The sequence below is a fragment of the Epinephelus moara genome, chromosome 6 (genome assembly GCF_006386435.1).
Source record: "Epinephelus moara isolate mb chromosome 6, YSFRI_EMoa_1.0, whole genome shotgun sequence".
NCBI lineage: Eukaryota > Metazoa > Chordata > Actinopteri > Perciformes > Serranidae > Epinephelus > Epinephelus moara.
The window spans coordinates 12,522,437-12,534,728 of NC_065511.1; the positions used below are offsets into that span (position 1 = coordinate 12,522,437).

At 40.4% G+C, this 12,292-nt stretch overlaps 1 protein-coding gene across 1 annotated transcript; it reads left to right on the forward strand.

Annotated features, from left to right (window-relative positions):
• Window positions 1-733: 733 nt before the first annotated feature.
• On the forward strand, window positions 734-10,705 carry ebag9 (estrogen receptor binding site associated antigen 9). The gene is made up of 7 exons (XM_050047168.1): window positions 734-1,054; window positions 1,573-1,667; window positions 2,120-2,201; window positions 3,261-3,425; window positions 5,441-5,551; window positions 8,522-8,613; window positions 9,197-10,705. Exons 2-7 carry the CDS (start codon window positions 1,585-1,587, stop codon window positions 9,312-9,314), a joined length of 651 nt encoding a protein of 216 aa, XP_049903125.1. The 5' UTR covers window positions 734-1,054; window positions 1,573-1,584; the 3' UTR covers window positions 9,315-10,705.
• The last annotated feature ends 1,587 nt before the right edge of the window (window positions 10,706-12,292 follow it).

Genomic DNA, 12,292 nt, shown 5'->3' on the forward strand with positions numbered 1-12,292 from the left:
AAATCATAAAACTGATCTCTGAACACTTTTTAAATAGAGCAGGTCCAACTCTTTCATTGATAGAAAACCAACAACTTTCAACAATTCCCACCACAAGCAAGCACTCTGGCAACAGTGGCGAGGGAAAACAGCCTTTTAGGAGGCAGAGGCCTCGAGCAAGGCCAGGCTCTGTGGTGGGTGGCCGTCTGCCCCCCATATTTCAACTCGATCAATTCCATCTTGTCTTTTATACACTACATGTTCTACATTCCTCGCTCTCTCTCCAACCACCGCCATCTAAAAATAGTGATCTTCTTATAAGCCTATTGTTTTCTGACACTGCCCATACCCATGGGCATATTTACAAATGCATCATTTATATTAGCTGAAAATAAAGTGGGACTTACAGCACTCTTATTTTTCTACAGCATGTTTATTTGATGGATCTGACCCCATTTTAACCTGAATAGTTTTTCTTCCACTTACAAAACATAAAGTATTGATAGACAGAATAATGCTGGGAGAATATAAATCTTCCTAGGTGACAATAAAAATGAACTAAATATATTCCTCTGTTGTTTTGCTNCCCCCCCCCCACTGCCATGTGTTGTGATAGTTCGCATCACAAACTGTATTTCGCCACCTATAAATATCTTGGTTCAGGCATAAATTCAAAGGTTTACAATTTCTCTATGGGAAAGAAAAGTATCGCAGCGCCCTCATTTCCGACAGTCCCTGAATGCGGCAGGAACACGCTGCACTTCCCTGTTCCTGCTCCTCCCAGCTCAAAGATGGCAGCCATGGGACAGAGATGAGCGACGACACGAATTTAGGAGTTTTGTCATGAAACCGCAGAGGGTTGTACAGCTGTTACGTGCATGGTTTTAACATGACAGCGGTATAGTTTGTCACTGCAAATATGTCGTCTTACAAAGGCAATTAAAAGGTTCAGAAATATCATGTTTTCCTGTGGGCTAAGCTAGCAAGCAACGGTTAGCAAATAAATGAACCTGTGTCTTCTGCCACTCAAGAAGAAAGCAGCAGCTCTGCATACGGTGGATTGACATCTTGCAAGGTGAGTGTTGGGTTGGCAGCTAAAACGTGTAAAAGGCTAACGTGAAGACATACATTTGCTGCGTTAATTTATCGTAAATATCTGCAGGACTTGTGTCTAACGTCAACCTTAGCTCGATGTTTATGTTATATGGTGGAAATTACGGATTAAACTAAAGTCTTAACATGTCAGTACAATTCCATTTATTACTGTTTAAGTCAGTTTATTGCGACAAGAACTAAATTAGCATACAGTCTACTAGCTGAGTGTATCTAAGGGTAACGTTAGCATCTCAGAGGCTAGTGTCAAGGCTCTCCACATAACGAATAATAAGACTGGTTGTTGATACGTGGTGTTCATGAACGCCAACACATTTCTTTTTGAGGACTGTTTCCTGGCCAGCTATTCCCTATTTCATGCTGCCCTGCATATTTATTGGACACTTCCTCTACTACATATTATATTGTTATGGAGCTTAACAAGTCCTTATCACCATTGTAAATCCAAGTGTTAATATTTCCACGTTTCCTCCCCACCAGCTCAGTTTCATCATGGCCATCACTCAGTTCCGTCTCTTCAAGATCTGCACATGTCTAGCCAGCTTACTCTCTTTCTTCAAAAGGTTGATATGCAGGTGAGCACAGCTTGTACATATTATTCTCTTTTATGGTAATCTTGTCAATGCAACACTACCTAATGCCAAATAAATGTTGCATGCATCTGAGCCACAACTAAATAGCTGTTTATTCAAATTAATTGCACTTTGTTTCACTTTGTTCATCATGTTCTCTGCCACCCACCATGGTATAATTTGGTAAAAGACAAATCAGATCATTGCCTGGTGGGTCATATGCAGATCCATCACTGGGATGTACTGATTCAGGAAGGGTCTCAATTCATGCTCTAAAGGGAGTGCATCTGTAATGTCTGAAGAAGATTTACTTGGCAGATTTGAAATCCCTGTCAGTGAATCTTATCTCTCTGCACTAATGAGATCTGACTGTGACTGTTTGATAACAGTTTTCTACCAGTTGCTGCTATTTCCAACATTAAATTTGTTCCTTTCGACTTGTACTTACTCTGTAGGAGTGGAAGGGGCCGCAAGCTCAGTGGTGATCAAATAACTCTCCCGACAACAGTGGATTTTTCATCTTCGGTACCAAAGCAGGTCAGTATTGTCAGTCAACAGCACCCGCTCTGAAAAGCCCAGAGCCCAGAGAGTGTTCAGTATTTGGAAAGGCAGACCACAGATATAATCATTGGACAAAAATTCAAAACTTGCATGTATTTACTTCTGAACTACAAGGGCTGGGCGATATATCGATTTTGTACAATATGTCGATATATTTTCAAGTAAGATATAGATTTAGACAATACCGTTAGTATCGATATAGGGTCAAGTTGCGTCACATAATGCATACTAGTGTTCATCTCTCCACACAGCTCTGCCCCACACACTCACTCACAGTTTCTCCGTCAAACTCAGGGACACACAGAGCTGCTCCTCTGTTTAATCTGTCTGTTAATTAGTCTAGGCTACGGTGTGACATTAGTCTACATGTTGCACAAGCTACTTTTAATCAGTCTGTGAGATGAATGAAGCTACCGCAGTAGCTCAAGTACAATTCTGTGGGCCTTTTCCCTCTGTAACTTTTAGCCGCGTCCAGTCAAGAAGTTGTGTGAAGTTGCTGCTCAAAAACTCAACATTTCCTTATTTTGCTGCTTCACAATTAAAGTTTTCACGTAACAAAATAATGAGGGACTTTTATTTTAAGACTGTATAGGAATTAAAATATGTTTATTACCGAATTAGCGAAACTCTATCAGCGGCTTTTCTTGAATTAAGACAAGTCTAATAATATAGCAGGGAGGAAGAGTAAAATCAGAAACTGCCACAGTGAGATGTTGATGAAGAGCTGCAGACAACAGGCTCTTACTACACCTCTGCAAACAGCTCACCTCCAACAGGTAAACTTCTTTTACCTGCCCTGCTGTGGAAAAACACATGCAGCAAAAATAACAGGGAACTTCAGCCGTGGATCAGCTTGTAACTGAACATGTAGCCCACTTAGTAGATAATACCGGGATATATATCGTGTATCGTCATTCAGCCTGAAAATACAGGATATGAATTTTTGTCCATATCGCCTAGCCCTATGAACTACACAAACTCCTGCACTTAAATTCCACAAATACATTTGACTTAAAAGAGTATTTTATTGTCTAGTCTGCACCGCCAGAGATTGAAGAATGGAGTTCTTGGGACGAAGAGGCTCCTACAAGCATTAAGATTGAAGGTGGCAATGGAAACGTTTCCCCTCAACCCAATGAGATGGACGACGAGCCCGATTACTTCAAAGACATGGCTCCTACCATCAGGAAAACACAGAAGGTATGTCCACAGATGGTGCAGCTGATCCAGGATTACCCAGTGGATGCAAAATTTATGAAATACTGCATATCCTGAACACATTTTTTTAAAGCTGGTGACAATATTTACATGTCTCTCTGGCATTGTATTGCAGCTTAAAATAGATGAACTGTACTATTAAAGGAATAATCAGACATTTTCGGAGATGTGTTTATTAGCTGTCATTTTAGATAACATCACTTTCATCTTTGCACATTCAGTAAGGACACCACTCTGTTGTGTTTAGTCTAGCTAATCCCAAAGACTGGAAGAAGCAGTAGGCTTTTTTGCAACGCAGGGTTTCTTCCGGGAAATTCTTAAGTCGAGGTGGAAAGCCACCCGTAGCGTGACATGTCATCTTGTGATTAGTTTCGTTAGAAGGTGACAGCACAAGCAATAGACACACTCATTAAATTTGTGGTGAAGCTTAATGTTTTTATTTTTCATAAATGAGTACACATTTTAATATTTTTAGTGGGGTTGGTCTTGGTTTCAGGCCACCCCCATCAAACACTGCAGCCTTAATGTACACATTGTCTCTTGTTAGCTACCAAGCTCGTCAACAGTATATCAGTCAGACAGGTTTTCTGTGGAATCAAGAAAGTGTTCAAAGCCAGGAAGCTAACTACGAGGACAGAACCTCAGAGATACTGTGTGTAGCCACTGCTCTTGGCTGTTAGTTAAGAAAAGCTGCGATGCATTAGGTTACTGTTGCTAAACTGTTGAGTTGGCTATTTCTATATGTAACAGTAAATATTCACTGTAATAAGAGGGGTTTTTATCAGAGTTGTTGGAGGTGCCCTTGACAGACCTTGGCTAGCTGTGTCTTCCTGCTTTTAATATTTGTGCAAAACTATACAAAATATGCTTCTGATTTGTCTCTATAGTGGACTCACTCCCGTACCTCTTGATAAGACAGCAAATAACACATTTCCCAAAATATTTGTAATTAAAAAAATACAAATAAACAAGTTAATGGTGAAACAAAATGATCCTGCAATGATAGATTATATAATAATCATATAATAATATTGGTATGGGTGTGTGCACGTCACTTGCATTTTGTGTTTATCAAACCTTTTATTGAAATATCAGATTAGACCACTGAAATAGGTCAGTCAACAAATCTCCACTGCAATAGGAATAGCAGATAATAGATTGCAGTGCACCTTTCCTCCCCCTTTGTTTGTTTTTTCCTGGTTATAGTGTGCTGCAAGAATGAGTCCTATAACCCGGAAATTAGTTAGCAGTTTTGCGTCTCTGGTTCCTTGCCTAAAATATGTTCTGTGGTTAACACACGTATAAGAGATTTTTACATTTTGTTCCACAGTTTGAAATACATCAGTAAATACCTCACTTGTGAATTTTGAAGCTTCTCCTGTCTTAAAAACGGTGGTTGCTAACAAGCAGCTAAATGAGACTACAGATGTTGTCGTGGACATTAAAGGTCATCACGCTGAGCACCGCCTTTACAGTCATTGTGATGGTGGCGATGCAGTCATGTGACTGCGGTGTAGTTATTTTAGAGCCAACGTTAGCTTTTTACTTTTGATTTCATTTAAGCTTCAAAAATCATAAAAGTGGTTTTCACTTTTCATATGTGAAATTATTTTACTGAACAAAACATGTAAATCATAAACTTCTGTTAGCCACAGAGCTTATTTTCTGCAGTAATCCAAAGTCCAATTGTAAAGTCCCTTTAGCTTTTTGATAAGGCAACCAAATGCTAACTTACAGATTGGCCTACGAAAAAACGTCATATTGCACCAAACAGCAGTTTTCTTGAGATGTTTATAATGTATGTACATTATATAGACATCATGTGAATGAATGAAAGCATGCCATAGTGCACACAATAGTGCATCTGTATAGTTAAAACATATATAATTACATTGTAAGTAATATAAAAACTATTAACTCTGTAGTGGGATTGTAATGCGTCATCAAGTGCTTCAGTTAAAGCTTCAGCCCCTGTCTCTCTGGTTTCTGTGCTGCAGATAGTGCTGAAGAAAAGGGAGCCTTTGAACTACCTGGTGCCTGATGGCTCAGCAGGTTTCTCCAGCAGACTGGCAGCCTCTCAGGATATGATGACCTTCAGTCCACCCTCAGTAAGTTAACAGTTTAATACCATCTGAAGCATCAGGCAGGTTTTCCATTCCTCACACATCCACGATTTTCGTTGTTTGAAAAGTTTGGGACCAAGCAGAGTTTCTACTGTGGAGTGGTATAAAATAAAACGCAGTCCAAATAAATGGCCATACATTTCACACAGTAAATTTGTATGTGAAAAATCATCAAATCACAAAGCAAACCCAGAAAGAAAGGGCTGGAAAATGGGTAAAGATTAAAGACCCCAGCTATAGTCCTATTAATATAGACTATAAAGCTTATTTACCCAGTGTGTTAGTTTGCGAATACCGATTTATCAGGTGTTGAAGAAATGTCATGTGGTAATGTTGCTCAGATATATAAGGAAAGTAGAAGTTGTTGTGTAAGGGGCCGTACACACGTTGCATCTTTGACCGCCTGGAATACACAAGGTCAGGTGCTGGGTACTACTCTTGTGTCTTTTTTTATGCCCGCTTTCAACAGTGAAGCGGTAGATTGCATCTGAGGTTGCTAAGCAACCTTAACAGGCACAGTATTACAGCCTATTTATCTGAAATCCTGAGTGCAGAGCTGATCTACTTCCAGGTGCTGTTTATAAGTGTGTAAGCCTATCGTCAGTGGCTCTGACATCTGAGTGCACTTGCCGTGTGTCTACATTGAAAATGATTTTGATGGCGCAAAAAACATGGCATGTGTATGGCTCCTAACTTGTTAGCCTTGTGAATAACTTTGCTAAAGCTGCAGAAGGCAATACTGAAATGTCAGAACCCATAGTATAAAAAAAAATGATAGGGTGTAACGGTACACGTACTTATATTGAGCTGTTCGGTACAAGGCTTTCAGTTCGGTACACATTACAAACAAACGATACATTGAATTAATCCTGTTACATTTGGAAAATAAAATACACAGATTAAATAGTGTTTAATTTAGTGTTCTCAGTGCCACTGCGCTCAACAAGGCAGCCCACAGGATGTAACAGGCAACATGCTGTCTGCCTCTCCCACCCCCAAACCAAAACATTCTCCTCCAGTGAGACACACTGGGAGGCACACTACATGAAGCTAGCTCATTGCAATATGGAAAGTAACGCCATTACCAGACCAGAAATTGAAGATCCTCTGATAAACTACAGGCCTGGCGTTAGGCGCCACTTTGGTTTTGAATTATGAGGGCGATGATGAGGAAGTGGTGGACAAAAAAACAATGGTATATCACATCTGCTACACATCAGTAGGCTACATCAGTTAGAATATTTCTAACATGTCAACATATTTACGACGACTTCTCCACAGTGTGTCAATTGGTGGAACTAGATGAATACAAGGAGCAACACAACCTGCGAGCTAATGTTATCCACACAGCATTTAGGCAACTGTTTCCAACTGATTCAGACAGTGCAAAAGAAATCACCGTGGTGACTAATACATTTATAGCAGTGGATATGAGATTCTGCTCAGGCTTTATGAACGTGCTTAAAGGGATAGTGCGCCCAAAAATGAAAATTCAGCCATTATCTACTCACCCATATGCCGACGGAGGCCCTGGTGAAGTTTTAGAGTCCTCACATCCCTTGCGGAGATCGGCGGGTGGAGCGGCTAGCACACCTAATGGTAGACGGCGCCCCAGACTAACGTCCAAGAACACAAAATTGAATCCACAAAGTATCTCCATACTGCTCATCTGTAGTGATCCAAGTGTGCTGCAGCCGCGACATAAAAAGTTGTTTCAAAAAACGTCATATGAACTCTGTTTTTAGCCTCACTGTAGCCTGTAGCTCTGACTGCTTAAGTAAGCATGGAGCCCACACTGTAATTAACTGCCCTGAAGAAATATCACATTTTTGAAAAAAATGAAACAGTGATTCCAGAGAGAAGCACACTGAGGGGTCTACAATATGCACTTTAAGGATATATCCAGGATGTCAAACTGACTTGGTGGCAACAACAGGTTAAAAAGACGAAGATTTTTTTCATTTATTTATTTTTTTAAATTTTATATACTTTTATTAATTTGAATTTTTTTCACTCTTTTGTCATTAACACACAGGTCAAGATAGTTAGAAGCTAAAGCCAAACTATAGGCTACAGATCACAGTGTAATAGTGAACCACCACTGCTGATCGCCACAGAAGACAATGAATATAAAGGGAAACTTTGCTGATATTGAACCAGCTGTGTGTCATCGCAGTGTGTGCAGATGAACAGTGTTTGGCTTTGCCCCGGTGTCGCTGCCAGCACCCAGACCTCTGCTGCTGGACCCCCACCACAGGACGGGTGGGGAGCTCTGGGGAAAGTCAAATAACGTTCATCTGCGCACAGTGCAATGACACACAGCTGGTTCAATATCAGCAAAGTTTCCCTGCTTCCTTTCACTGGTTCCTGTACAGCAGGGTCGGTCTTTTTTTTTTCACTGTTACAAAGCAAAAGCAGTATTTGTATACATTCAGTAGGCTATATCTTCAGTAGCTAGCTAGCTAACCCTACACTTGCCAGGGTTTGATTTTGGTTTTGGAACAGGGAAGAAACGTATATCTATTTCCAACCTCTGCCCCTGGTCAAAATCCACAAAACCAGCCTGAAAATGAAGGAAATCTGAAACGACTGCATTAGAGTCAATGGAGCACAGCTGTGTTGTTGTCGGACCCTGGGCTGAGCCAGCCCGATGCTACGTCATGATTTGCCAGTCTGCATCCGCAGGCGGGACCTTGCTAAGGTTTAACTCAACAAGGACATTGAATCAGAAACATGTAAGGATGCAAGAACATGAAGTGAACAGTGTCCTTCATACAGTTAATCTCTGGTAAAGCTAGAGGAGACTTCCACAATGATTGTTTAGTTAGGAGGTAATACATTACATAAAGTATTTAGTTTTGGCCCTATTCAGAAACCATAACTCTTGAAATCTAAGTGCTGTAATTATTGTACAGTGACATCCTCTTGATATAATTGTAAACTCCTTATGTGCAGGCTGAACTGGGAGAAATGGATAACTGGCAGGAGGACGCAAATGCCTGGGAGGATGAGTCTGATGCAGCCTGGGAGGCAGAGGAGGTGCTCAGGTAATTTTTCAGGAATGCCTCTGTCCCTTTCCATAGACACTGTACGAGTACCAGTTTGTCAGGATTTTTCAGTTGACATAGTTCATTATTCTTCTTTAATATTGCATCAGCCAGTTATGCAGCAGTTACAGGAACAAGTGAATGAGTTGTGTGTTTTGTATGTAAGACGAAGGGGAAGATGAATCCCATTAGGCTTAAGGGTGACTTTACTTAATAGGATTCTCACATAGAACATCATGCAAACATATAGTAAAAGTATTTGTTTGATGTGACTTGAGTTGCTCTTCTGCTCATGGGATGGCAGATTTTGTTGAAAGGAAAATGCGAAGAACACTTAAAATAGTTTTGGCAGGCCATTTTACTATTGATGAAAATTATACCGTGAGCTCACTTTCATTTTTCCATTGGAGAGCTGTAGATTCACACACTGGCCACCAGGAGACAGTGCATACCATAATTATAACACAGAGGCGCAAGGAACAAGATCTTGTTTTCCCCACTCCCAGCTGACCTAGCTTCTGTTGATGTGCGCTGTAATGATATTGCTTGCAATCGTATGTTTGTCTTTCTCTTTATGTAACAGACAACAGAAGATGGCAGAGAGAGAAAAGCGGTCCATGGAGCAGCAGAGAAAGAAGATGGAGAAAGAGGCTCAGAGGATGATGAAGAAGGAGCAAAAGATTGCCGTCAAGCTCTCGTAACATTTTAGAACCGCTCAATTTTGAGCCAAAGGGATGGGAGGGGGCAAAGACACTGAATCAATCATCAATCTGTCTTTACAGTCATCATACCGACCAGGATTACCACCCCACACTACTTATCTGTTAGCAAACTATCCTCTTTCTCCACCCTGTTTCCACCAGCAGCCATTTTAGTCTGTTATCCAGCTGCAGCAGTGAAAGTGCATCATTCTTGAGGGCAGATAACTCACCTGGTGTACTCCCTGTTCATGTGGCAAGGTCATTTTGGTCTTCAAGGGAAAACTGTATTCATGCGATCCTCTTCATCTTAGGTTAAAGGTTAGAAGCAGCATTAGAGGGTACCACTTAGAGATTCTGATTAAATTTGTCACGTAGCGTAGAAAAATCTTTTGGTTTTTTTTCCCCAGGAACATTTGTAAATAATCAGGTACCTGTACTACTTTATGAGACTCAAATAGGGAGTACACTTCCCTTTCTTTGTCTTATTTACAACCTCAAAGGCGAAGGAGTGTAATTAATTTTAAGCATCACTGTATACCAGTGACATCCCTCAGTTTGCTTGATCTTTGTGTTTTTATATTTATGTCTTTCATCGTCTTTTTTTTTTTTCTCTAATGAATGTTGCTTGGTAGTTGACATTATCTCCCTGTGCTGTGCAGCCCTTAGTACACTGGATATCTGCATTAAAACAAAGGCTGAGGATTATCAGTATGACTAAGGATAAATGACCATAGACTAGAATCTAGCCCAACTATAAATGTTAGCTATGGGTTCCTATGGTAATCTCATGGCTACTGATCTGCCATTTATTCTTCTCTGTCAGTTTTTGATATTGAGGGAAATTGTCCAGTAATCACTGCTTTGATTTTTTTTTTTTTTTTTTTGTCCAAGGAATGGGAATGTTACTTTGCTCTTAAATAGCTGATCCGCTCACTGCACAGACGCTGATTTTCTAAAACATGGATCACCATCACAGTGTAATCTCAGACCGGATACCTTGGCTTGTTAGAAGATGGAAGAACTTTTTTTGCTTCTTTTCTCATCTGAAAATCCTGTTATGCATCATTATAATGAAATTACCAGGCAGTGTTGGCAGTATTGGTATCAGTGCCAGTAGGCAAGCTGTTGTCATGGGAACATTGGCAGGTGGAGAAAGGCCCATTATAAATAGAAACATGCAGACATGATAAAATATGTCTGGTCCGTGACGTCTGATAAAAGACTTGAGTGGAGCCGAGGAAGGTACATTTCCCACTGAATGTTACAGTTTGAAAAGCTTTGCAATGCTTCTAAAGAAATATTTGGTCAATGTCATCCAGCAATGATTTACTGACACTCAGAGGAGCTGTTTGTTTTAAAACTTACATGATTAAATGACTGGTTAATGCATGATCAGGTTTAAGAGTTTAATTGAAAGCAGGTGATTATTTTAAGGGAATTCCGCAAACTATCTGTAAGGATTTGTGTGTTTTCTTTGGAAATGCTCTTTTCCCAACTGTTTTTCATTGAGAAAAGCTGCATGTTGTTCCATTTTGTCATTTTGCACATTTTACTTTTCAAAAAAAAAAAAAAAGAAGAATCACAGAGAACCTCTTTGTTTCTCACCCACTTTTGTTTCTCAGTCATGTGTAAGACTTCCTGTTATAAGAATCGTCATGGTTGAGCACAAACGAGGACAACAAGCTCAATCAATGCAGAAGGTTTGGCAGATTGTATACCTGCTGTATCAGTCCTACACAGGTTTTTAATAAAATGATTTGATTCATACCTCTAGAGATGAATAACTCTGGATATGAGTCTGCTGCCTTGTGTGCAATTTGGGAAACACGATTTGAAGTATAGTGATCGGGGTACCATTAGAGATGGATGACATATGACATGATTATTGAGCTTTGTTATGGGTAAAACATGATATGGGTTGGCAGTTTTTGTTAGCCATGCTAGCAGCGTGGATTCAGCGTTTGTCGGTCACTCCGCCACTTTGATCCAGGCCAGGGCTCAGCAATCTGTACCATCAAAATCAAAAACCTATCTAAGCTTTATAATGGAGGTTACTCAACATTTTACGTCTAAATGATCCTGTCAACATTATTAAGAGGTTTCAGTGAGCTTTCAGGTATATGCTTTCCCACAAAGAAGCTCCTCCGCAGTAGGCTATTTATGATTTTTTTCGTACTACAACTTTGTAGTGTTGCTGGTGAAAGCAAACAACTCTATCCAGCCACTATTGAATTCTCTATTTTCCCCAAGACTTTCTTTTTTGGATTTGAAATCTATAACTAGCTTAGCTAGGGAGACTGAAGACCAGTGACGGACTCAGGATGTTTGAAGGGCAGGGGCGAAAAGGAAAAAAGGGCACCTACTGCATGACATGGGGCCCCATTGGTGCGTAAGAAGCTAGTGTGTCATGTATATGGCGAAATAGTCTATAAAATCCGCTCGTTTTCATCCAATAGGGCACATCGTCTTGTTTTGATCACTCAAGAGGGCAGCCAAAAGGGCACATACGCTCGTTTTTGTTAAACAAGAGGTGTTTGCTTTAGGTCTATACAATAACTGAAAATTCCTTCCCTGTTTTTGTCAGAGCTACAAGAAGCTGCTAAAGAGGGGCTAAAGAGCTGCATGCACTCTGGCACTGCAGGTGGCCACTGATCCAGACATGCCATGAAATTGTTACAGCTTGAAACAGCTTGTTAGCATGCTGATGTTAGCATTTAGCTCGAAGCATAGCTGTACCTAAATACAGCTCCACTGAGCTTCAAGCATTGACTCTAGTCTTTTTAATTTCACAATAATATCATTGTAAAGTGGCCTTTAACCTGGATTGTCAGTCCGTTTTCATCACTCATCTGACCCCTATCGTAATGATGTCACTCCCATCTGTCAGGGGACACTGCCTGCCTGCCAAAACCTCTCAGAGACTGACCCACTTTCAAAAAGAGAAAATGCACGTCATCTGTCTTCAGAAAGGGAACAGG